This window comes from Camellia sinensis, chromosome 4, assembly GCF_055761805.1.
Source record: "Camellia sinensis isolate YWXY chromosome 4, ASM5576180v1, whole genome shotgun sequence".
In the NCBI taxonomy this organism is placed as follows: Eukaryota; Viridiplantae; Streptophyta; class Magnoliopsida; order Ericales; family Theaceae; genus Camellia; species Camellia sinensis.
The window spans coordinates 86,954,205-86,981,444 of NC_138964.1; the positions used below are offsets into that span (position 1 = coordinate 86,954,205).

Sequence of the window (27,240 nt, forward strand, 5' to 3'; positions counted from 1 at the left end):
TGTGTTCCTAGGCGCACCAATGCAAATGCAATGCAAAGAGACACATAAATGAAGTCAAAATGGGATATCACGAGTTCGAGTCAAGCTCTCTAAAATTCCCCAGCAGAGTCGCCAGAAACTGTAGACGCGCCCGTGGGCCTCACTACAGTTCGGACTCGATTAGTTGTCACGGTTCTAAATCTGAACCAAAGAGTCCAAATCTGGCAAATCGTTTTGAGAAACATATTTTGAAAAAGTAGTGCCAAACATGGACTGCTTTGCCAGATACAGAGTCGCCACCTAAATATTTTAAAATGGGGAAATTTAGGAAACCCTGACTCGGTGCCGAAGGCCACATGTTCGTCATCACCGGAGTTGTCTCGGCTCGGGAGCTAGGGTACGATCGGGGAAGGTCAGCTATGAGCACCCCCTCTCGCCCGGTCTGAAGACCGGCCTCTACTAACCGTGATATTCAATTTTGAAAACGTTATGTGTTCTTATTCCAGTTATTAGTCTACAATTACTATGTTATGCACACAGCACACAAGTATAGACTAGATTGCCTAATTTGGGAACAAGCATAGCGTATCCGTTTTGTTTCGAAAAATGTTTTGAAATTTGCTACTTGTAAGTAGGCTAAAACACGGATTTCAACGAGTTTTTCCAACTCGGGCAATCCAACCTTCACCCACAGGCATTCAAACAGTTTATCTCACATAAGCACTTAGCCACATGGTAAGCATACTATCATGGCAGCATTCACACGCATGTGGTATGCTAAAGCATAAATACTTACATCGTACTCCATGCCAAAACAACAAACTAGTTAGCAAAAATGCGTGTCCTAGTTCATGTTAAAAATGGCTAATGCAACACATGCAATAATGCAATCTAGATAGGCTCGGCTAACCTAAACATGGCATGTGACATGCGATCAACTACCACGTATTCAGTTTTGAATTTGAAGTACAAATGCAGTTAGCGTGGTGTACCGAGCCTGATGCATGCAATACAAATGCATGAATGCACGCATGCATAGCACAAGGTATGCTAATAAAAAAAATGTCCTAGTCTACCATCATAAGCAGGTAAATAAAAGGGAAGAAAAACGTGATATTGGAAGACATACACACACTCACGCACACTTATTACATCATTGCCCTCACTCAGAGGGACCGAATAAATATTATAGTCCGAATGATAAGCAAATAAAATTATTACAGAATTTTTTATTAATTAATAAAAAAAGAATGCAAAGAGAAAGGAAAGGGGGTGGCCGCAGCCTCCGCCTCGGGATGCGCGAATGATGTATGCTCGAAACCCGGCTCGCCTGGAAAACCCGTACCACATTACTGCCATCTCTGTTTATACTGCCCTGCTTCTCTGAAAATTCCCAAAGTCCCAGAACAGGTTCCTTGCATGCTGCAGAGTACCACCGGCCAAGGGAAATTACCACCGGCAGTGCACAATTCCCACCGGCCGCTTTTGGATCTATCGGCTGTAAACAGATTGCCGGTCGGCACTAAATTCTGCCGGTCGGCAGAAACTTCCTGCAGAAGACAGTTTTGACAGCAAACAGAGGACAGACAGTATGGTATGGGATTTCAGGCATATGTAAGCATGGTCGTGCTTCCTATCATGCTTTAAACTCAAGGAAGCATGGCCCTCGATCTTCGAGCCATCAATGGTGCATGATAGCCCAAGGGATCAAATTTGCCACTTGATGTAAAGATGCATGCAACAAACAAAATGAGAACCAAAGCCTTATCAAATTGGAGTCAAAGGTCTCGGTGACCGAGAATCAAGGCACATTACATCACTTGAAGTATGAATGTCCCTTGATCCCCACATTTGGCTTGACACCCCAAACCAAATAATGCGATGCATGTTATGCAAACATGGCTTAAAATGCGACATGATACCAAGATGCAAGGCATGCCGAGTATGGTGCAACTAGTATGGCAAGCATGCAATGTTAGGCATACGAGATGCAAATGTAGTGCAAACATGGGCCATTTAGGCAATGGGATCGACATGTTACAACACTTAATGAAGCAATTATGCAACAAACATGAGATAAGCATGCAAGGGTTACCATAAACCACAAAGGGGCAGACATCAAACCATCTTAAAACAGTGGCCAAAAGTGCCTAAAATGGTGGACAAACTCTCATGCCAACATGCAAGCCAATGGTCTCAAAACTAAGGCACAAGAAAGGAGGTACCTCACTCGCATAACATGACCAATCATAGCATGATTTAGACAAGTAAGAAATAGAATTTTTACAGGCAAAATAGGGCTCCAAACCCTCCTAATATGGCAGCTAAGATGGCTCCAAAAAGGTGTATGCACTAAGGTTCATGTGTAGGCACAAGAGGGCACACCTTCAAGGCACAAAAGAGGTCACAAATGCACACATGTGAGCATGATTTATGGACTGAAATATGGTCCTAAATGATGCCAAAACATGAGGATGGTCCAAACTATGCATGCTAGAGGTCAACATACTCAAAGCTTACAAGCCAAAACACAAAGAGATGACATCAAACAAGGCGAACATGGCTGAAATAGATGACCAACAGGCCTCAAACATGATAAGATAATACCAAAACCTTCATGGAACCATGCCAATATATGCAAGAATCATGGCCTAAGCACAAGGGACATTTCTAGGCCAAATGGAGCAATACAAAGCAAGTACTTTAAGCATGCAAAGAGACATAAATCTGGCAAAAAACAGAGGTCACACATGACCTAAAATACCCAAAAAGCTTCTGAAATGAGGCCAAAAATGATCAAGCATACATGCTACCCTTTTAAGCCAAAAAGCAAGGAAACAAGACAATGAAGGGAGAGGGGTGTCCCTCCCCTATGCAAGACTTCAAACCACCTTTCTTACCACTAAAAATACACTGGTTTTCAGTGATGAAGAGATCAAAACACTAAAGTAAACAAAGCCCTACCAAAGAGGCAACAAAAGGGGCCAAATAAGGCTTAACAAGGTGAGTTTGCACTCAAACTACAAGACAACCTTAATGAAAGTTCTAAAGCATGAAAATATAAGCCTTTTTCATGTTATGCACAAAAGCTAAATCAGCAAGCAAGATAGGTAAAAAACTATTGCAAGTTTGGGGAAAATAAAGCAAGATGCTCACCCTTGAAGAACCTTTGAAGAACAAATGGTCTAGCCCTCTTCTTTTGATCAAAATCAGTCCAAAAACTCAAGAATCAACCCCCCAAGTCCCTCAAACTCGGAGCAAGGTGTAATAGTGTGTGTAATGGTGCAAAAGTAAGGTAAAATCACACTTTTGGGTCAAATAACGCACACAAAAGAGGAGAGGGAGGGAGATATAGAGATAGGTTGTATCTATATCTCAAAGCTCTGGTTTTTGCTTCCAAGTCTCTAACCTACATCAAAGAGGAGAGCCTTCCTCTTATAGGACTCCCTCTTGCAAAGCTTATACAACAAGCTTGCTTAGAGGGAGATCCCTCCATACACATGGAGGGAGGCAGAGTTGGTGCCAGCTATCACAGCTGGCACAAAATATCTCCATAAAGTAGATGAACAGTGGTCGGCTGCCCAAAAAAGTTATTTCGACAAAATTTAGTACCGACCGGCAACAAAATATGCCGACCGGCAACAAACAGTGCCGACCGGCAATAAAAAGTGCCGATGGAAGCAAAAACCAGCCGGTGGCCTCTAGCCACTGCCGGTGGTGTGTGGGGATGCCCACAAGGCATTCTCTGCCCCTCCAAGGCAAAACACAAGTGTTTGGTGTGAAACCAGACACTAAACGGTCAAGTTCGGAGATCCTGAGGCAGGGCGCGCGAGCCGAGACCTCCGGGAACTCCAAACGAACACAAACATGGATAATCACCGAGTGTTCCAAGCAGTGACGTCCAAGTCTTGAGGACGGTCAAAAATGGGGTGTCTACAGTATCCATAGACTTTCAAACTTAGAATTGGACTCTAAAAGATGATAATTCTTGCATGTATGTAAGATATAATTCCCAATTGATCATAGTTTACAAGGGTTATGCTCTAAATTAAAGAATCAAATGCATGCATGCCCAAATTGAACAATTTCATACAGTACTAAATGGTAGCCAATTTACATGTGGCACTAAATGGTTGCCAATTTATATGCATCATAAGTAGTTCGAACAAGAAGAAAATATGTAGATTTAGTTAATCTATCAACTATAACACAGATAGAATTCATACCTCTCGGGGTTTGAGGTAGACTAACAATAAAGTCCATGGTAATATGCTCTCATTTCCATTCCAGAATAGGGAGTGGTTGAAATAGACCTGTCGGCTTCTGATGTTCAGCTTTAACTTGCTGGCATTGAAGACATTTAAATGCGTATTCTACAATTTCCCGTTTCATATTAGGCCACCAATAACTTTGTTTCAAATCCCGATACATCTTGTTGTTGCCCCAGATGCATCGCAAACATTGACCTGTGGGTTTCATTCAAAATTCTCTTCTTTAAATCAAAAATGTTCGGAACATGCAATCTGTTTTAAAATTTCTACACTTCATTCTCCACATTAAACCTCGGTCTCGAATTCATTTCAAACTCATCAATTATCTTCTTGAGGAACTCATCCTCCCTTTGTTTCTATTTGATCTCATCAATAATTGTCGGTTCAGCTAAAATGACAACTATCATTTTTCCATGTTCGTGTAATACTACTTCAATCTCGGATTTTTCAAAGTCTTGCAAGATTTCATTTTGTTCAGTGAGTAGACAAGCTAAGTTTCCCGCCGATTTTCTACTCAATACATCAGCAACTGTATTGGCTTTCCCCGAGTGATACTAAATCTAGAGATCATAATCTTTTATTAACTCAAGCCATCTTCTTTTTCGCATATTCAGTTCTTTTTGGGTAAAAAAATACTTTAGACTTTTGTGATCTGGATAAAACTTACATTTTTCCCCATACAAGTAATGGCGCCAGACTTTTAAAGCAAACACAACTGCGGCTAATTCCAAGTCATGCGTTGGGTAGTTCTTTTCATGCGGTCTCAACTTTCTGGAAGCATAAGCAATTACTCTTCCATTTTGCATTAACACACAACCCAGACCCTTGTAAGAAGTATCACTAAATATCACAAAATTTCCCGCACCTGAAGGCAATATCAAAACTGGTGTAGTAGTCAATCTTGTCTTCAGTTCTTAGAAGACAGATTCCTTCTCATCATTCCATTCAAACAGTTTCCCTTTTCGAGTTAGTTGGGTAAGCAGTACAGGTATTTTGGAGAAGTCTTTTACAAACTATTTGTAATAGCCAGCTAAGCCCATGAAACTATGGACTTCCGTTACATTTGTCGGTGTGGGCCAGTTCACAATTGCCTCTATCTTCTATGGGTCTACAGATATCCCATCTCTGTTGATGACAAGCCCTAAGAAAACAACCTCATCCAACCAAAATTCACATTTCTTCAGTTTAGCAAATAATTTCTTTTCTTTAAGTGTTTGCAAGATAGTTCTCATATGTTGTTCATGTTCAATTCTACTCTTTCAATATATCAGAATATCTTCAATAAAAACCACAACAAACTCATCAAGGTAGGATTTAAAAATTCGGTTCATAAGATCCATAAACGCTGCTTGTGCATTAGTCACTCCAAATGGCGCAACTAGAAATTCATAATGTCCATACCTTGTTCTGAATGCGGTTTTCTTAACATCTTCTACTTTCACCTTCAACTGGTGGTACCTGGATCTCAAATCAATTTTTGAAAATACTTGTGATCTCTGTAACTGATCAAACAAATTGTCAATACGGGACAAAGGGTATTTATTTTTTATCATTACCTTGTTCAATTCTCGATAGTCAATGCACAAACGTAAGGTCCCATCTTTCTTCTTTACAAACAAAATTGGTGCGCCCTATGGTGAAGTGCTCAGTCAAATAAACCCTTTTATCAAGCAAGTCTTGTAACTGTTCTTTCAATTCTTTTATTTCAATGGTAGACATTCTATAAGGAGTTTTTGAGATATACTGGTTGCCTGGTGCAACATTAATAGTAAAGTCTATTTCCCTATCAACCAATGCTTCTGGCAATTCATCTGGGAATACATCTAGAAATTGTCTAACAACAGGAATACAATATATTTCAACATTCATAGATTGCTTAGTCAAGATATGACACAAGTAACCATGACACCCCTTCCTAAGCAGTTTACATGCTTTCATTGCTGAAATTAGATAAGGTGGAGGCACTACACCATTACCAACAAACATAAACTCATCATGTCCTAGCGGTCTAAATAAAACCCGTTTTGTCACATAGTCAATAGTAGCATGATACTTAGACAACCAGTCCATTCCTAGAATCATATCAAAATGTCTAATGTTCAAAGGTAACAAATCCACATATAAAGTAGCACTACCAATACGCATATCACAAATACGATACACAGATGTACATAACACAGATTTCCCAAATGGAGCAGATACACACAGCAGATATGGTAATGATTCTACAGGTCTATTCAATCTAGATGCAAATGTAGTAGACACAAAGAATTGTATTGATTCGAAATCAATTAACACAAAAGCATCTTGAGTACATATAGAGATAGTACCTAAGACATCAGCTTCAGTATTCTGTGTGTCACCTGGAACGAGTGCAAAGACTCTCTCTTGTCTCATCATGTCTCTAGTAGTAGCAGGCCTCGTAGTATTCCCCAGATTTGGGATGGATCCGGTCGAACTAGCAGCTGGTTTTCCACTTTTTTGTTGCTTAGTTTGGGTACAATCCCTTGCCATGTGTCCCATTTTGCCACATTTAAACCAGGCCCCAGAAATACGGTAAAACACACAGCGATGTTTCTTACCACACTGATTATATGTTGGTGCTGTATCTCTGGTAGAGCCCAACGTCTTCCGTTTCTTTGATGATCCCTTCTTTGAGCAAAAAGCCCTGTCTCTTACTTTTCCAGTCAGTTAGTGCTTTACTCTGATTTTCCATATTAGTTTCTAACAATAAGCCCGGTCTAACACATCATCGTAAATAGGCAATTTCAATACATTCACCCTTTCCTGAATATCATTACAGAGACCACCCTCGAATTTTCTTTCTTTTTTATAGTCGGTGTCGACTATATGTAGTGCGAACTTGGCCAATTCTGTAAACTTTGCCTCGTATTCTGCAACAGCCATATTGCCTTGTTTAAGCCCCTCAAATTCAGACACTTTTGTATCACATGCGCATTGGGGAAAGTATTTATCATAAAAGAGCTTAAGGAACTATGTCCAGTCTATGCCCTTGTTGTCATCATGAATCAACATTCACCACCTTCTTGCTTCATCTTCTAGTGTAAAGGTGGCCAACTGTACTTTCCTGTGCTTCAAGGCATGTAAACACTTCAAATAGTTTCTTAATACCAAGGACCAAAGCCTCGACCTTTAATGGATCTACTCCCCCATGGAATAGTGGTGGTTTCATTTTCTTAAACTCTTTGATGAGAGCTATTGTTCGGTCATCGTTTTGCTAGTCTTGTGCAGGTTGTACCGGAGGTGAGTGTGGCAGTTGTTGCCACTGTTATTGCCATTGTTTTTGTTACCTCAATGTTTATGCTATGTCCTATATCAACTTTTCCACTCTATCCTGTCTGGCAGTAGAGGATTCATCTATCTCGTCGGCTCTTATTCTCACCATTATCTGATGAGGCTTGTATTATATTTCATACAAAAACAATGTACACAATATCCATAGACAAAAAGAGCACGCATATACAGATAGGCAACAGTTCATATATCATGTAGTCACATATTTCAGAACACTTTTGCATGTTCTTAATGCATTCAAGCATATATTATTCACATGAATGCAACCTAAGTCTTTTCTAGACACTCTATTGCTCACTTGAACAAGTATGTGAGTTATTAACTCGTGCTCTGATACCACTCTATCGTGATTCAAACCCGCCCCTATGGATTAGGATCATAACTAGCCAGTAATCATGAGATTACCTACGGCCTCAGACAGAAATCAAATCGTGATTAATAATAGGGGGTCAAAAGCGGAAGCAAAATGTAAATCATTGTCCAATGAGCTGTGCATATATGGCAAAATAAAAACCTTTGACACACACACACACACACACACACACACATATATATATTAACTCACACAGCACATACGTAATCAAATTATACGCGTCCAAGATCATTTAGAAACTGTCATATCATAAACCAAGGATCGTTTATAAATATCGGTCTAAGGGACCAAAAGAGAAAACAAAAGTTCAAAAACAAAAGCCTCATACATGAGGCAACCTTAGCTGACTTCAAAATCTCTCTACTCTTTCACAATTTCACTAGGGTTGGGGCTAGACATCCCGCTGCTCACCTACATACATATAGATAAAGAGTGAGCTAACGCCCAGTGAATAATACCAGAGTAAAGAGGTTAATGAATGAGATTCGTATTTAAATAAATCAAACTTGTGCTTAATACACATGGAACACAATTCCCATTCCTAACGTACTTAAGCAAATCATAACAGAACGACCTCGGGTCCAATCCATCATACTTAGATCATGTCGAAGGAACAAAATGACATTGGGTTCACACATTTTTCATAACTAATCATAACATATTTATTGAATGACCTCGGGTCCAACATTTCCATATTCTTGTCCACGCGCATATCCAGATTCAAGATCATGTTCACATTTAATGGATCCATACACAAATGAGCATCCGGTCCTTCACATCACATGTACAAAACGACCCTAGGTCCATAATTTCCAAATTTATATTCATGCGTGCGTTTATAATCATGATCATGTTCACATTCACATTCGTATTCACATTCAAAATGACCTTTGGTCCAATCAACTCCTTGTTCAGAATGACCTTTGGTCCATAGTCATGATCATGTTTACATTCATATTCATATTCAAAACGACTTTTGGTCCAATCAATTCCTTATTTAGAATGACCTTTGCTCCATTTAACATTCATACAAAACGACTTTCGGTCCAATTCATATGTAAGATGACCTTAGGTCCATCTTGTCAAGTATTCTAAATGGTCTTAGGCCCATTCCATGTCTTTTTCAAATATACCAAACGGCCTTGGGCCCATTTCATATTCACGAGCCTTTTATGAATTAGACAGGTAGAATAGTCATTCATAATACAAAATTCATGAGTTCGGAAAACTTACGACATAGGTAGTATTTAGAAAATAACATACATGAAAATATGTTTACTAAAATATTGCACACAGTGTTCAGATGGTTGATTCGTCCTCGCGATTGACCCTATACAATTCATAGAACATACGGAAATCGGGTCACAATACAATTCAATATGTTCTTTAATTCATTTATCTTTCTTAGTCTTCTTTTTAACTCTTTAGTTCATTTAGGATGCTCAATGTGTGCCTAAGGATGCTCATAAATGAAAAAGAATGGAAATCAAAACATAATACAACTTTTCAAAGTTTCATAAAACAAGGTACTTCGGTACTTCGCTCAAGTGAACCCCTCAATTTACAAATTCATGCATGCATGCCCAAATTGATCACAATTCGCACAATCTTTGCTCAATTGACATGCTTAACTACACATCCTTCTTGAATTCACATAATTATTGACTTAAGCTCATATATTAAGGTTCAAAAGCTTACCTAGAGCCTTGATTAACACTTGTGTTAAGTAATTATTAAGTTAATCTTCAATATCCTTCAATCTACTAAGCAATCCTCCAAGTTGAGTTCCTTTCTCTATCTAAATTGACTCAACCTCTCTCTAGAATGAATCTTAGTAGATTTTTGAGCTTCCGAAGACGAGTTAAGCTCAACACTCTTCATATTTATATAAGGTAATTAACTTAAACTAAACAACCATGTTTAAGGTTAATTAATTACACTTAGTTTTGTCAATTTAATCCAATTAATTTGATCTGAATCAGTTTTTAATTAAAGTTTATCGTAGGCTCTAAAAATTATGCTAATCATAGTGGTACAGTCAATTTCGATTTCTGAGGCCTCTACGGCTCTCAATTTCAAATTATAGCAGAATATAGAACAGATACCTCTACAATGGACATATAAATTCAAAAACTCATATAATCACATGATTAGCATCCAAAATCACATTAAGCACATAATCAGAAATATAATTAAAGATTAACAGCACAACACAAAACGGGGATATCATAGTTTTACCGCTCGAGTGGTGAAAGTTACGCTTGAGTGGTCAGCTTATATGCTTCGCACCGCCTTTAGTCACACCGCTCGAGCTGTGAAATGCGCGCCCGAGCGGTCTTCGTGATCTAGTTTACTAGAAAGTGTGTTGTTTGCTCGTTTTAGGGTTTGAGCCATCTAGATTTTTAGGGAGGAAGAAAAAAAAAGTGCTTTGTATTGGAGGGTGCTTTATGAATGTTTCCATAATGATTTAAGAATGATCAATAGATCTGTGGACTTTTTATCAACATCATCAAGGGATTTGTTTGTTTTCTTTTATTCACAAAAGAGAGAGTTGTTCTTCGGTAGATTCTAGAAAATTTGGGCCAAAAGTTATTTTAGATTTCGGAGTGGCTCACGTCGTGGATTTGACATCGACGTTGTAGATTCAACGTTGGGCAAGATAATTCTGAGGTGAAGAGGGTGGTAGAAGAGGCACATTGGGTTCGGTTCAATTCGGGCATGGATTCGCTAGGTAATTGAGAGTACACTTGTGTAATTTCTTTTTGTCTTCTTAGTAGATTATTTTGTGACTTTTGCGCGTGATTTTTTTATTACAATTGGAAGAGCTCCAATTGTGATTTTTTCACATTAAATCGTTGTGTTGATATGTCTTTAATTGTTTGATTGGGATTGTTATTCATTGTTTTAAATTGAAACATAATCACAAATCAATATTTCTGGGATTTAAGATTTTTTTAACTATGTTTGGAAAAAGTACACTAAGGAGTTTTTGTGTGTTACATTAATTGGAGTGTTACATTTGAGAAAAATACATTGATTGGAGTGTTACATTTGAGAAAAATACAGTAAGGAGTTTTTTTAGAATGTTACGTTAAAATGTACACTAAGGAGTTAGTGTGTTAAATTGGAGTGTTACGTTTGGGAAAAGTTCACTAAAGAATTTTTGTGTGTTACATTGATTGAAGTGTGACGTTGAGAAAAGTCCACCAAATATTTTTTTTAGAGTGTTACGTTTTTTGAGTGTTACATTTAGGAAAACGCTAAGGAGTTTTTTTGAAGTGTTACGTTTAGTAATTTCAACATTAAGGGAAACCCACATTTATTCCTCAACACATAGCACACGCACCTTTATACTTAACCCTATATTAATTCACACTAAAATTGGATCTTTCGGTCTATAAGAAAAAAAGGACCAAATAATTCATAATCATTATTTGGGATTTATTAATGGCTCACCCTATATTTATTTTAGTAAGTACATTAGGAAAAATATTATTGTATTAGTAACATTTGGTTTCTCAATTGATAGAATATGATAAATTTATATTGACTGTAAAGTGTAAGAGTATTTAAAATTTTATGAGATGATGGAGTTACCTAGGCCATATTAGATAATTTACATCAATCAATATAAATTGAAGAGTCACTTGATCAATTCATTTATGTAAATATTTTTTAAATTGGTAAACATATGTCATTAGTACTTTTTTGTTTCATGATAATGTACATATTTATGCATATTTATGCATATTTAATAGTTTTGAAAAAATAGATTAAATGTAATATTTCTTTTAAAAGGACTTACATGTAGGTCATAATAGGTGGATTTTTTGTCTAATAAATCTTATGATAATTAATGACATTTTTCATTAAATACTATTTAAAAATGTCACTAATTGTTAATTTTCAGTAATAGTTTGAAAATTTTATCACAAAAAGTGTCACTAATTATAAGTTTTGGCAACAATTGAAAAATATCATCACAAAAAATGTCATTAATTTTCAACTTTTAGCTATACTTTGAAAAATTCATCATAGAAAAACGTTACTAATTGTAAGTTTTAGCGACAATTTATAGAAACCGTGATAAAAGAAAAATCACTAATTATTAATTTTTAGCGACGTGCAAAAAGTAGTCATAAAAAATTATTTTTAACCTCAATTTTATTAGGACTTATTTTCAATAGAACTTGATAAGAATTAAGTCCAACTATTAAGACCTATTGGTAGTTTAGTCTTTCTTTTATAGTGTTGTAATTATGGTGGTAACTTCCTTGGGAAAATAAAAACAATTAGGAACTTTTGAATTAATGTTCTACATCAATTGTTGATTCACAAAATATTTCCAAAAAAACAGTAGTGATATACAAGCATAAAGTCAATACAAATAATAATAATAATAATAATGGTTTGGTTGGATTTTGATCTATCACTTTATAATAAAAGTCTATTGACATGTTTTTTATTATACGAATAACACTATCACGTCATTTTGGGATAATTTGTGCATAAAAATTATAGTGAAATAATATTTTCCCATAAAAAATGGTTATAAGCAAATAATAATAATAACAATAATAATGATCAGTAGAGAGTAGAGGAAGAAATGATATACTGAATATGAAATGCAAAAACCAAAAATGGTCAGAAGTAAAGAAAGAAAAAATGGTGTAGTTAAAAGATGAAAGAGTCTCTTTAAAGAATGCAAAAGACTAAATATAAACTAACATCCAATTGTCTCATAAAGATAGAGAAAAAATAATGAGTTGTATCATTGCATAAATGTAATATTTATAGGATTAGGAGGGCATGAATGACTTGAAGAATGTGTAATGTATGACAATTAGGGTTTTTGGGTATGAGAAAGAATTGGTTAGAGAAATAATGCACAAGAATGATCTTCTTCATCTTTTCTGTTCTAAATCTTAAATCATGGAATCATTATTAAAAATAATAATAAATTATGAAAACAAATTATTTTTAGATTATTTTTTAAACTTAAAAATTCATAAATTTAGTATGGGATGCTGAGCTCCAAATCAACCAAAACAATTTAATTATAGGGAAACAATCAAATTATTTTCCAAATTAATTATAGGAAAACAAAATCAACAAAATAAAATAATTTAAACATATTTGAATTGATTTTTGTTTAATTTAATTTAAGGAATGAAGGATTTTAGGTAGAGATTTTAAAAAATGGGCAAATAAATTGAAAGGTTAACAAACTGTGTTTCTATATTTGATTTTAGAAAATGATTATTTACTATGCAATGATCTTAGAAGCTGGGTTGAAGAGTTTTATTTATTTATTTATTTATTTTTGAAAATTAGGTGAGACACATGAATAGTTTATTATTTTTTTAAATTGAAAAAATCCAAATTAATTATCGAGAAACAAAAACAACCAAACAAAACAATTTAAATAGATTTGAATTGATTTTGTTTAATTCATTTTAAGGAAGGAAATATTTTAATTAGAGATTTTAGAATATGGGCAAATAAATTAGAAGGTCAACAAACCATATTTCTATATTTGATTTTAAGAAAGGATCATCTTTTAGGCAATGATCTTAGGAAATTTTATTTCCACACACTTATTTATCTCTATTCACACACTTAATGAAATATTATTTTAATAACAATTGTACCTTAAAACAAAATTACTATAATGGTCATCAAAATATACCCTTAATATTATATCAAAAAAATTTCAATACACATTTTTTTAAAACAAAAAAATCTCGACGCACATTTTTTGAGCAAAACCCAAATCCTTCAATCCCTTTGCAAAACCCAAATCCTTTGAACACCCCATCCTCTGTTCCCCTTCCAATTGAAACTTCAATTAATTGAATTCAACAACGTCAAGCAAAAAGGGCCACGTGAATTTGATGTTTATGTCAAAGACATAAATTGCCTGCTATTAGGTTTGAAAAGCTCTGTTTGGCTTTGTACTAAGGCCTCGTTTGGAAACAGGTTAATTTAGTAATTTTTTAGTTATTTGACTAAAAAAGTAGGTAAAAAAAACTTATATGTTTAGGATGACTTTTTAGCTAATTACGAAAAGATGTACAAAAAGTAGAGAGAAAAGAGAATCTTTGACTTTTTTGTATGAGTTGTTAACTTTTGGGCTAAAAAGGTAACTTTTTTGGCTAAAAATGTAACTTTTTTACTTTTTGGCTAAAAAAGTAAGTCCCCAAACGGGGCCTAAATATAACTAAATGTTCAGTGCATGCCAAATGTTTGACAAATTGTATAAACAGTGAGGTATATTTTTGGAGGTGGATTGGTGTAATGGTGAACTGGTCATATATGTAATCTCTCTCTCTCTCTCTCTCTCTCTCTCTCTCTCTACTCGGTTATCTCTCTATTTTCTCCTCTTTTTTTTTTTTTTTTTTTTTTCCTTCACTCTTCTCCTGCATGTATTAATTAAACATCACAAAGTTCCTAATTAATTGCATAAAAGAAATTTTTTTAAATAAATAAATAAACCAGTTATAAGAACAAAAAATAAATCAAAATATATATTTGTTAAAGGAATAAAGGTGTGTGGAAGGAGGGTTTCGGTGATGTGTGTATAAGGATAAGAGTTAAGGTATAATTTGAACATCAAGTGTGTGAAATGAGAAGAATAACCAAAAATCAAATTAATAAGTGTGTGCACTAAGAAATGATGTGTACTGAGGTAAGTAAATATGTGAAAATAGAATTTTCCAATGATCTTAAAAGATGGATTTGGAGATTTTTTTTATTTTTATATTTAATTTTTTAATTCCCAAATTATGTGAGGCATATAAATTTTCTATATTTGATTTAAATTGAAAAAATAAGAAATTTTCACATTTCTACATGTCTCATAAAAATGTTTACAGCACAGGAAGACAAGAAAATTACCATTACTAACAAGGGACGCTTGTTGTTAGTCATCTTGCTTACAGCAACAGCCATAATTATTCTCATACTGAGTTCTACAATGTGGTATTTGCGAAAGAGAGTTCTTAGATGTATAGGTAACTTCCTCTTGATATGAGAATTTAACATTTATATATAACTATGGCATGGGAAAATTTGCATGTTCCATTTTCATTTTTTTTCCTATTAATTTTGTGAATGTTCGTTATGTTTACAGGATTAGCGGATGAACAGAAAGAATCACAGTCCAAATTAAGAACTACTATGGCATCTATTGAAAATACTAATGTTCCTCAAGTGTTTAGTTTCACAGACATTGTAGTGGCTACTAATAATTTTTCAAATGAAAATAAGCTCGGAGAGGGTGGATATGGACCTGTTTACAAGGTAATATAGACTAGGATTTGAATAATTTTTTAGATGCATTTATATGGTTGAAATGACTAAGAATCCATATAGATGACTCAGTTTGTGTGATTATTATTATCGTTAATTAGCAAGAAATCACGTTCACAATGTGAAGTGTAAAAGAAATTGAACATAAAATATGGAAAATTTGAGATATAGCCAGACATGTTCTCTTATATGTGGTGAAAAATACCAATTAATAGTATTTGTTTTTTCAGGGTTACTTACAAAATGGACAAGAAATCGCAGTAAAGAGACTTGCAAAGACTTCTACACAAGGATTTGAAGAGTTTGAGAATGAGGTTATGGTTACTGCGAAATTGCAACACGTAAATCTTTTAAGAGTTTTGGGATATTGCACTAAAAGAGAAGAACAAATGCTCATTTATGAGTACATGCCTAACAAAAGTTTGGATTACTACATCTATGGTTAGCATCTTTATTCCTTCTAATAACAAGTATGAATAATTATGGATCCTAGCTCTAACATGAGGTGTGTACTACTGGTGGTATGGCTATATTAAAGACTTTCTTGTGGTGCCAAACGCCTACCAAATTTGAAAGTAGCAAAGCTCTTTTGTAGGTTTTGACATTACAACATCGCTTAGTATTCTGTTCCTTAATTGTTTTGATTACTTTTAACTCAAGATTTTCTTATAGATCCAATTAGGTGCACACTTTTAGATTGGGAAAAACGAGTTCAAATCATTGAAGGAATTACTCAAGGGCTATTATACCTCCAAGAATACTCGCAATTAACAATAATTCATAGGGACTTGAAAGCGAGCAACATTTTGTTGGACAATGAGATGAAGGCCAAGATTGCAGATTTTGGAATGGCAAGGATTTTCGAAAAGGATAAATTTGAAGCAAATACTGATCGGATTGCTGGAACCCTGTAAGCGAAATATTTCTCAAAACTATATGTCAATCATGTTGAATTGTTAGAACTAATATTTCTTTTTTGCTCACCTTTGCAATGCAGTGGTTATCTTCCTCCTGAATATGTATACCAAGGTATATACTCCACAAAATCTGATGTGTATAGCTTTGGAGTTTTACTTTTACAAATCATAAGTGGAAAGAGAAGTAATTGTTTACATGGCCCCCACGAAAGCTTAAACCTTCAAGAATATGTAAGTTATCTTGAAACCATGGATACTGCAAATTGAATCTCTCAATTTGCACTACAAAAATGGATGATTTTAATTATTTTGTTTTAGGCATTTGAGTTGTGGAAAGAAGGTAAAGGCATGGAGTTTATGGATCCCTCACTTGATGATACCTATTCTTCATGTAAGTTGATGAGATGCATGCAAATAGCTTTGTTATGTGTCCAAGAAAATCCAGTAGATAGGCCGCCTATGTTGGAACTCTCATCAATGCTCAAAAATGAAACTACATCCATAGGCATTCCTAAACAGCCCGCTTTTTCTACAAGAAGAGATGAAGATGAAGAAAAAGTACATGCATCAAGACGCGAAATTCGGTCGGTTGATAATGCCTCTATTACTCAAATTGTAGCTCGATAAAGATTTGACTATCCCTCAATGATTCTTTTTGTATACACTACCACAAATTAAGGTTTTGCATTAGTTGGCCATATCTTTGTAATTTGGATAAATGTAGTTATATTTTTGCTCTAGTCTTCCCCTTTATTGATATAATTTCATATGTATTGCGTGTTGATTTCATCAATAAAATTCCTTTTTGCTGATAAAAATATTTGTAAGTTACTTTTCTTGTTTTGTTACCTATCACATTAGATTATTTCTAAAAGTTTAATGAAACTTATGCTGATATTTCCTTCGTAAAATTTAGCATTACTCTTGATTTATTCTAAATGTTTTCTTCTTCTTCTTCATAAATGAATGAACGATCCAATCAATTTAGTTCCAAACATAGGAGATCTCTGAATTATATAATTCATGTTATATAGTGATAAGGAAATGGGAAATCTTTTTTTACTTTTGAGTTTTTGTCTCTTCTTTTTTTTTTTAGCAAAACGAAATTTTATTTATCCAACACAAATAAGTTCGTAGGAAGTTCTAACGCAAATGAGTTCGTAGGAAGTTCATAAAATATTACAACAATAGGAAAGGCCAAGGAAATATGAAATATAAAAGCTAATATGTTCTAGCCATTCTTAATGAAAAAGAATTTATTATTGAATTAATAATTCAATTTCTATTTTTAGTTGTTTTTTTTTTTTTTTTTGGTGGGAATTCTATTTTTGAAACAAGAAGAAAATAACATTTTCTTTAAATTCAAAACAACGCATCGCATCTCATCTCATCTCATGGCATTGGAATTCAGGCTCAGACACACAAGGCGGAAAAAGCTTCCTTCTTTCTGCCTCAAGCGTCGCTTCTCTGTCCTAACAACCCCTCCCCAACCTCCCAATTCTCCATTCTCATAAGCTCATCTCTCTAGATTTGATTTGATCCTTGAGGAAATTCGGAATCATCATTTCAAACTACTCTAATTTTTATATATATATATATTTTTTTTTTGATCAGCAAAAAATGAAAACTTTATTGATGGCGATGAAAGGTACAACACAAAAACATTAAAACATCAATAAAGAAAAGATGATGCACAAAGCATTATAATGGGTTAGATCATCCCAACTATTGGCATCAAAAAACCCATCCGATCATCTGCAAAGCACCCTCAACAGAGAGCAACACCCAAGAAAGACAACCCAAATCTGGGGGGAACAGAGCAACACAGAAAATAGCAGGCTGTAGCAGCAGAACAGAACTACACATACCTCAACTAGCAAAGCAATACCTCAGTAGCAGAACTAACCCAGGGCCCTTGTATCCACCACCGCCATGCAATCACAAGGACACGATGTATATGGCGTCCCTGCGATTGGATAGCGATTGTGGATACGAGAGTTTCTCCACAGCCGCTGTTGCATCTTCGTCCGATCAGAAAGGTTGCGTAGGTCAACGGAGTTGATTTTTTCTCAACAAGAAGAAGAAGAGCATGTTAATCTTGAAGGAGGAGCCACCGTTGTAGTACTACTAGTGTTGTTGTTGCTAATTGGCGGGCCGGGGATAAAGGCTGGGCAAATGGAACCTTTGAGTACTCATCGAGTTTGATTCCTACTTGTGATCATGCCGATGGTGAAGATGACTTGACGGAGGTGATCAGCAAATTCGCAGCCAAGAAAAGAATGATGGTTGACAAGGAGGAAAAGGAAAAGGTTACCTTTATTAAAATTATAGAACCAAATTTTTATATCCCTATTGAGATTTTCTACACTATCCTGAGTGTTGAGCTCAAAACAACTAACGACCAAGAAAAAAATATGGCAATGACTATTCAAAGAAGAAATACTTGAAGGGCTAGATATTTCTTTCAAGTGTTTGGGAATTGTACAAGATCCATTACAATTCAATGCAGGAAATAAACATATGCATATCTAAATAGTAGGACAAGAATGTTGCAAGTGGATGACACAGCAAAGTGACTTTGATAATAAATAAACCCAAAGTGATAGAGATACCCAATAACAATCAATTAGACATAGTGGAGTGTTAGAAATTGGGTTGAATTTGACCCATTCCATAACTCATGGAGCATTTACATAGGTTGTAGATAATTCACACTGTAAATATAAATTTCGTATTCTGTAATTAAGACACGGAATAAATGCACAAATAATTAATTTTATTTGATTATAATAAATAGGTACAATCCTCTGTAGTTTGCTTTATTACAAAAGAGTGGATCCTCTGATTCAATCTCTAAAATAGGTGTAATTCAACGGCTGTAAAAGCTTGTTGTCGAATTAGACAAGTTGATGAATTTCTTCAAGTCTTCGAATGGAGAAACTTGGAGAAAAAAGGTTTGATCGAGGACTTGAACGGCTTGATCTTGAACGAGTCTTGAAATGATCTCTTTGAAAAGAGAGACCAAATTTATATTTGTAACTTGAAAGGATTGGCACAAGTTTGAAGTGCTTTATAATCTTTTCTTCTAAGTTAGAAGAATTTTAGAGAGAATTTTAAGAAAAGAATTTTGCAAAGTCTCGAGATTGCTTAGGAGCTTGCAAGACCATTAGCCAAAAAAATGTGTCCTCTTCCCCATAATGAGAGAAGGGTTAATTTTGAAAACTCCAAAATTGACTCTAATTTCCAAGAAAAATAGCAATTTATTTATTACTTTATGGAAATGATTTGAATTGAATTTTGAATTTAAATTTGAAATATTCCACTAATTTTTTTGACAAAATATTTTCATGGGCTCACATATTTGGGTTGGCCCAATTGTCAAAATAGGTTCACTTTTCTTTTGGTGTGACCCATAATTTAAAATGGGTTAAGATCTATAATTTGAGTAGGACCCACATCCATTTGAAAATTTTGACCAACTTACTTTTGATTAATCAAGAAAATTTATTTGTCTTGATTAATTAGACGGTAATCAAGACACATAAAAATTTAAGTGTCTACAAATTTTCCCCACTTCAAGGCTCCAATTGGATGCTTGCTCGCTAGCACGAAGGGTGAGACTCGAAGTACTTTGTTGATTTGGTGTTTGGTGGCCGAAAATGGTTACTCCTTCCACTCTTTAGCCGTGTTTGGCTTGGAGCTTACATGGCATCAATTGGAAACCAATCACACATGCCTTATTTTAATGAGATTTGATGAAGCATTTTGGAAACCTATTGGCAGTAGGATCATAGTTCTGAATATCGGCCGGTACGGTACGTACCGGCCGATTCGTACCGGAAAATGGAAGCACCGATTCGAATATAGACTGATATAGCAGTGAGAATGAAATTCGCAGTCGTAACGTCCGAGTCCCGATACATGGCAGCCTGAATCTGATAAATACGGCGATACAGTCCGATACACGTTGGTTGTCGCCGATACGGATGAAAATACGCGCAGAAAACCTGCAAGATCTAAGCTTCTTTGGGCTGTGGAGTTCACTTCGATCTTTAAGCTTCTACAAAGAAGATTTATCCCTTAGTTGCAAGTTATAATTTGTGCTTATGCTTATGCTGTGTTTTGCTTATGCTTATGCTCTGTTTTTGGTCAACCTGAAGCTACTATGCTCTGTTTAGTTGTTGTGCTAATGTTTACGTTTTTTTTTTTTTTTTTTCTGTTTATTTGTTTATACACCTACACTACACCACTGTTTATATTAATATATATATATATATATATTTCTATTTGGATTATTGGAAAGGTTTTTTTATTTTTCATATTTTTTTATTTTTGTGCTATGTTTTTGTACTATGTTTTTTTTTTAAATTTTTTTTTATTTGTGTCTTGGTTTGGTGTAAATGCTTAAAATTTAGATTTTTTATTTATTTTTTATTTTTTAAAGAGGTATATTCTAATCAATTTTTTATTTTTATTTTAAATGTATTATTGTTACTAACTAAATTAGAATTATAATTGATGATACAGCGTGTTCCAGATGGAACGAGTCGGATTGATCCACGCTTCCCAAACTGGTGCCCGAGGTACCAAGCCCACCGAGAGACTTGCACAAAAGTTCAACGAGGAGCAGGGAGTCCCCCAACGAATCCTTCGACGAGCAAGTTAGAAAGAGCGATGGAACGTAGAGATAGATTAGTGATAGAAAAGTTTAACCTTTTCCTTGTCTTCGATGCTTGCTTATATCCTCTGCTAATCATTTCGTTGTCCCTTCCGACCAGTCACCTTGGCCGAAAGTCTATGCTCTAGCTTACCTTGTTCATGGTGAGGTCATTCTGTCCCGACGGGGAAGAGTTATCGCAATAAATGCTGCAGGAAAGCTCATTAATGACTGATGTGTGGTGCAATAACTTTGCAGGATCTTTGTCTGCTGATATGGGTGATTCTCTACTTGCCAAGTGTTTAGATGTCATTGGTGTTTGGTGCAACGCTGGATTTCACGAGTGTTGGGCTTTAATATTTGAATCATGGATTGGACCTTAGGTGGTGGGCTATATCCTTTATGGGCTTACCCATGTCAGTAGTCCCCCATTCCCAAGTGCAGTTTTAGTCCAACGAAGGGAATAATGAAGAAAACGAGGGTTGTAAGATACCGGGAGGGCGAAGACCGACCGAGAGGTGGGCCGACGGCGAGAGGTGACCCAATGAAGGGATCGACCGTGAGGAGAGCCGACCGCAAAGGGTGACCAAGTGGAGGGAGAAGTGGCGGTGCACGGGGCTCAAGGCGTAGCAGGGGACATGGTGATTTGAAGTGGAAAATACAGGGTAGGGGAAGGGGGCAGTGCATCGTGGTCCTACACGTGGCAGAATCCCGTAATGGGAGAGGTTAGGCGTTGGGCAAGAAACGAAATGGTAGGTTAACATAGGGCGTTGAAAAGGCCGTTTTGGCAGATTTTTGAAAATTTTCAAACTAGCAAAATTTAATCGTGACCCTTGGAATACAAGCAAGCCTTGGGCTTTTGGTGTTATCCGCTTTACCTATCTTTTTTCAAAAACCAAAATGTTCTAAAAGTAAACTCTTTTGTGTCGAGTGATACACCTTTGCAATATTTTGCGACCTACTTTGTACCAGCGTTTGAAGCCATACGCAAGCATACCAGAGAGATGGCTCGAGAGGATGTGCCCACCATGAGACTAGATGCGTTGGGGGACGATGACGCGGTGGACCTGGAGAGCAATACAGAACGAAGAAGCGAGCAGGCAGTGGGGGGAGCCGGCAGGGCAACCCCGCTCGTCCACGCTGATAGCGGCTGCGAAGCCGATCAGTCAGGTAGAGCCAAATCACTAGCACACGAAAGCCGACAAATCGACCTTTACCGCGGAGGAGTTGAAGAACATACACGAGAAGTATCAGATTCACGCGGAAATAGAGTTAAAACTGCCAACATCAAAGGAGAGGCCATCCGATGCTCGACCGGGGGAGTTTTCCCTCTACGAAGAGGCATTAAAGGGGGGGTTGAGGTTGCCACTCCCCCGGATAGTAGTGGTCGTGCTGGGTCAGTTGGAGGTGGCTCCGGGTCAATTGATGCCCAACGCATGGAAGATTTTATTGGCCTGCACAAGTGCGTAGCCGCGGGTGAACGACAGAGCTACAATGAAGGTGGATGAGTTTTTTGCATGCTACAAGGCGTCGGGCCAGCAAGAGACTAGGATTACTCTACAGGCGGCGGCCGACAAAGATTTGGTGGCGGGGTTGCCATCGTCGGTGAAAGGGTGGAGGCCACGGTGGTTTTATGTGTCAGCCAATGGGGGAGTGAAAGTGTGCACAATATGGTGGGTGCCAACCAAGTCAGTGGAGCCAAGGTTGGAGGCGGAGGCAGAGGAGAGAGTGAAGAAGGTGAAGGCATGGAGAGAGAAGGAAGGCGCCAAGTGGGACGACCTCGTTCAACCCTCAACCTTATTTGCCTCGGGCTGGGACCGCAGCCGACCGGTGGGGACCTTGCCCCAGTAGAATTGGAGATGAGCAGGAGGGCGTAGGAGGCAGAGGATAGGACGATTTTTGCAAAGGCTGATAAATACAAAGAGGCACAGTTAGGCCGTCCGCCGAAACCGATCGTGAGGGAAAGAATCCAACTGCACCCCAAGCCGCTAGGGGAAAAGGACTTGGGCGGTTTTGAGCCACGACCGCCCCCAGTGGATCCATTGAAGGAAAGAGGCAACAAGGAGGTGGAGGCTGTATTGAAGAGGAGGAAGAAGAAGAAGGTGGATAAGGGTGAGGAGGGGCCAGCGTTGAAAAAAATGAAGGAGGGGATGGCAGAGGGGACCCCCAAAGTGGAGTTGGAGGGAACAGCGAAGGAGATAGAGAGTGCCCTGCGCCCCGAAACACAAGTGGAAGGTGGGGCGGCTGGCCTTGAGCATGGGCCAGAGTAACAGCCCAAGGGGGGTCCTGTGTCCCAAGGAGAAGGAGAGAGGGCCAGGTTGAAGACCGTCATTTACCACGTTCCAGCAGTGTCCGGGCGACTAGAGGGAGAAAAAGGTGATGCCAGGACTACTGCAGATCGGTTGTTGGGGGTAGTGGAGGACACGGCCGTGCGCTCAATGGAAAGTTTCACAAAGGCCGAACTGCAAAGGGGGCTGTAGACGCGCTCCCGGGAACCCTCTGATATCCGCGCTCGTGGGGGGCGCAAATCTCGTTTTGTTCTAAGCTACTACAGTTCGGACTCATGTCACGATTCTGAATCTAATCTTACAATGTGCGATGTAAGACCGATAAATCACCAAAGAATCCAAATCCGGCAAATCGTTTTGAAAAACTGATTTTAATAAAGAAGTGCCAAACATGGACTACTTTGCCAGATGCAGAGTCGCCATCTAAATATTTTATTTTGGGAGAATTTAGAAAACCCTGACTCTTGCCTAAGGCCACGTGTCCGTCATCACCAAAGTTGCCTCGGCTCGGGAACTTGGGTACGAGAAGGGAAGGTCATGAAATGAGCACCCCCTCTCGCCCGATCAAAGATCGGCTTGTACTAGGCATGATATTTTGTTTTTGAAAACACATGTGCTATTATTCCGATTAATTAGCTAATCTTACTACGTGATGCGCACAACATACAAGTATAGACTAGATCACCTAATTTTGAACAAAAAATTGCATGTTCATTTGTAAAAATGATTTGAAGTTTACTACTCGCAAGTAGGCTAAATCATGTTTCAATGAATTGTTCTAATTCAAGTAATCCAACCTTCACCCACAAGCATTCAGGCAGTTATATCAACTAAGCAGTTAGCCTCATGGCAAGCATGTTTTCATGGCAGTCAATAACACACATGCAGTATGCTAAAGCATAAACACTCACAGTGTACTCTGAGCCAAAACAAAGAACTAGTTAGAAATCATGCATGATCTTAGTTCATGTTAAGATGGCTAATGCAACACATGCAAAATGCAGTTAAGATAGGCTCGGCTACCTAGAATGTCATGTGAAATGCAACTTGATAACATGCTGTTGAACACGTATTCAAGTAAGTGTATTGAAAATACAATGCTGGTTTGTATGATGCGCCGAGCCCAGTGCATGCAAAACAGATGAATGGACGCATGCATGCAAGCATAAGGTATGCTAATTGAAACATGCCTTAAAACTAACCATCATAAGCGGTTAAGTAAAAGGGAGAAAGAAATGGGGGTTGGAAGACATGCATCACACACACGCACACTTATTACAACAATGTGCCCTCTCGAGGGAGGGACCGAATAAAGAGCTAACTAGCTAATCTAAACTAATTAAACTAATTATTACATCACAACGAAGCTAATTAACTAATCCTAATTAACTAACTATTACAAAACAGATAAGCAGCTAAATGCATTAACTACTTAATTACAAAACCAAAGCATGAACTAGCTAAGTACATTAGCTAAGTAAAGCAGCTAAGGAAAGCAATAAAGCAATGTCCTCTGAGGGAGAAGAGTTCATGCATGCCCGGTTGCTTCGTTCGAAAATCCAATGCGATGCCCCGATTTGCCTCTATTTGCAACTGCTCTCAGAAACTTGCACCAATGTAGACACGCGCCCGCGAGGGACCCTCGCGCTGCAGTTCGGACTAGATTTGTTTCGTGGTTCTTAATCTGAACCAAAGAGTCCAAATCCGGCAAATCGTTTTGAGATACAGATTTTTGAAAAGAAGTGTCAAACATGGACTGCTTTGCCAGATACAGAGTCGCCACCTAAATATTTTAAAATGGGAGAATTTAGGAAACCCTGACTCGGTGCCAAAGGCCACGTGTCCGTCATCACCAAAGTTGCCTCGGCTCGGGAACTTGGGTACGATTGGGGAAGGTCAGCTATGAGCACCCCCTCTCGCCCGATCCGAAGATCGGCCTCTACTAACCATGATATCCGTTTTTGAAAACGTTATGTGTTCTTATTCCGGTTATTAGCCTAGGATTACTATGTTATGCGCACAGCAAACAAGTATAGACTAGATTGCCTAATTTTGGGAATAAGCATTGCTTATCCGTTTGTTTTGGAAAATGTTTTGGAATTTGCTACTCGCAAGTAGGCTAAAACACGGATTTCAATGAGTTATTCCAACTCAGGCAATCCAACCTTCACCCACAGGCATTCAAGCAGTTATATCACATAAGCTGCTAGCCTCATGGTAATCATGCAATTATGGCAATACTCACATGCATACAAGGATGCTAAAGCATAAATACTTACATCGTACTCCGTGCCAAAACAAAAACTAGTTAGTAATCATATGCATGATCCTAGTTCATGTTTAAATGTCTAATGCAACGCATGCGGAATGTCACTAGAGTAGGCTCGGCTATTCTATGAATGACATGTGAAAATGCACAAGTAGCATGTATTCCAGTTAGATTTGAAATGCTAATACAGTTAGCATGATGCGCCGAGCCCGGTGCATGCAATACTGATGAATGATGCATGCATGCTTAGCATAAGGTATGCTAAATTAAACATGTCCTATTACTAACCATCAAAGCAGGTAAGTAAAAGGGAGAAAGAAGTGGGGGTTGGAAGACATGCACACACTCACCTACACTTATTACAAATTCGCCCTCGCTCGGAGGGACCGAAAGAATAATACAAATTAACTAACTCGCAGGCTAATTAATTATTACAAATCACCTAATTAATTAACAAATTAACTAAGCATAAGAAAAGCAATAAAAGGGGCCTCGGGAAGAGGGTTCGATGCGCGCGTGCTCGAGTCTCGCTCAGAAGTGTGCTGCCATGCATAAGCTGCCTCTGTTTTCCCTGCTCTGCCTTTTTGAAGATTGCCAAAGTCTCAGAATTGCTTCCCTGGACATTGGGAGACACCACCGGCTGAGTTGAATGACCACTGGCAGTAGTATGTAATCATCGGCTGTTGGTGAAGCTATCGGCCACCAATGGATTGCCGGTCAGCACTAAACACTGCCGGTCGGCAAATAATGTCTGCAGAACCTGCAGTTGACAGCAGCAGAGGGCAAGGCATAGCATGGCAATGCAATTTAAGCAATGTATGCACAAATCCTATCCCTTATCATGTGTATGACTCAAAAGGACATGGTCCTTGGTTCTCGGACCATCAAGCGTGCATTTCAATGCGTGATGGCCCAAAGAATCAAGTGTGCATTTTTGATATGGAATGCAATGCACATGAACAAACCAATGGGACTTAACCTCTATCACAAGCATTTCAAGAGGCCAAGCATGCATGCAAATGGAATGCAATCCTAGGCATGTGAGCTAAGGATGCGACATGGCAATGCAATGCATTCATGCAATTATACAAGCAAATATGCGAGGCAAACATGCAAACAAGCAAAGGGTGGACTTAAGCATGGTTTAGGCAGCCCTCATTAAGCCCAAAAACAATGGCCAAAGTGCCCAAAATGAAGGACTAATGGCATGCAAACATGCATGCAAATAATCTCCAACACTTCAAACATTAAAGAGCAACTCTCAAGCACACTTAAGAGGATGCAAACATGGACATATGACATGCATTAAGCTCTGAAAATCATGTAAGAACATGGTGCCAAACCAAGCAAACAAGATAGGCTAAGCATGTAACAATGGTCCAAGATTCAAGGCAGGTTAAAAGGGTATTTGACCACACTTAGCAAGACCAAACATGGCATGAATTTAATGACAAAAAAATAGAGTTTTAGCACATAAAACAAAGCCCAAAAGACCACTTAGATGGCATCTAAATGGCTTGAATTCAAAAGCATGCACAAATACACTTTCAAGGAGCATACCACACAAGCTCATAAGGCATCAAAGAGGCATCCAAGGCAAGCATGCAAGCATGCTAAGGGGATTGAAATGATGCTATAAATGGTGCCAAACCATTAAAATAAAGCAAGTAATGCATGCCATACATTCACACACTTAAGGCCAACAAACCAAAAATGCAAAGGGGCTATACTAAGCATGTCAAGGTCGACCCAAACAACTAAGGACAGACCTCAAACATAGCAAAACAAGCACAAAAAGCTTCACAAGGCTAAGCCTAAAACATGCTAGAATGATGGTTTACAACCTAAGGCATGTTAAGG

The 27,240-nt window shown here is 37.5% G+C and overlaps 1 protein-coding gene across 2 annotated transcripts in view; it reads left to right on the plus strand.

The window, feature by feature from the left end:
- LOC114322642 (uncharacterized) overlaps positions 1 to 17,071 on the plus strand; it is a 54,636-nt gene extending 37,565 nt beyond the window's left edge. The window contains exons 2-7 of one of the 2 annotated variants that reach the window (XM_082925287.1): positions 14,814 to 14,951; positions 15,071 to 15,240; positions 15,480 to 15,690; positions 15,922 to 16,159; positions 16,247 to 16,397; positions 16,485 to 17,071. In XM_082925287.1, the coding sequence (XP_082781413.1) occupies positions 14,814 to 14,951; positions 15,071 to 15,240; positions 15,480 to 15,690; positions 15,922 to 16,159; positions 16,247 to 16,397; positions 16,485 to 16,793 (1,217 nt within the window). In that variant the 3' untranslated portion in view covers positions 16,794 to 17,071. The remainder of the gene's footprint in view (positions 1 to 14,813; positions 14,952 to 15,070; positions 15,241 to 15,479; positions 15,691 to 15,921; positions 16,160 to 16,246; positions 16,398 to 16,484) is intronic. The other variant, XM_082925288.1, reaches the window with a different exon arrangement.
- Positions 17,072 to 27,240: the final 10,169 nt, after the last annotated feature.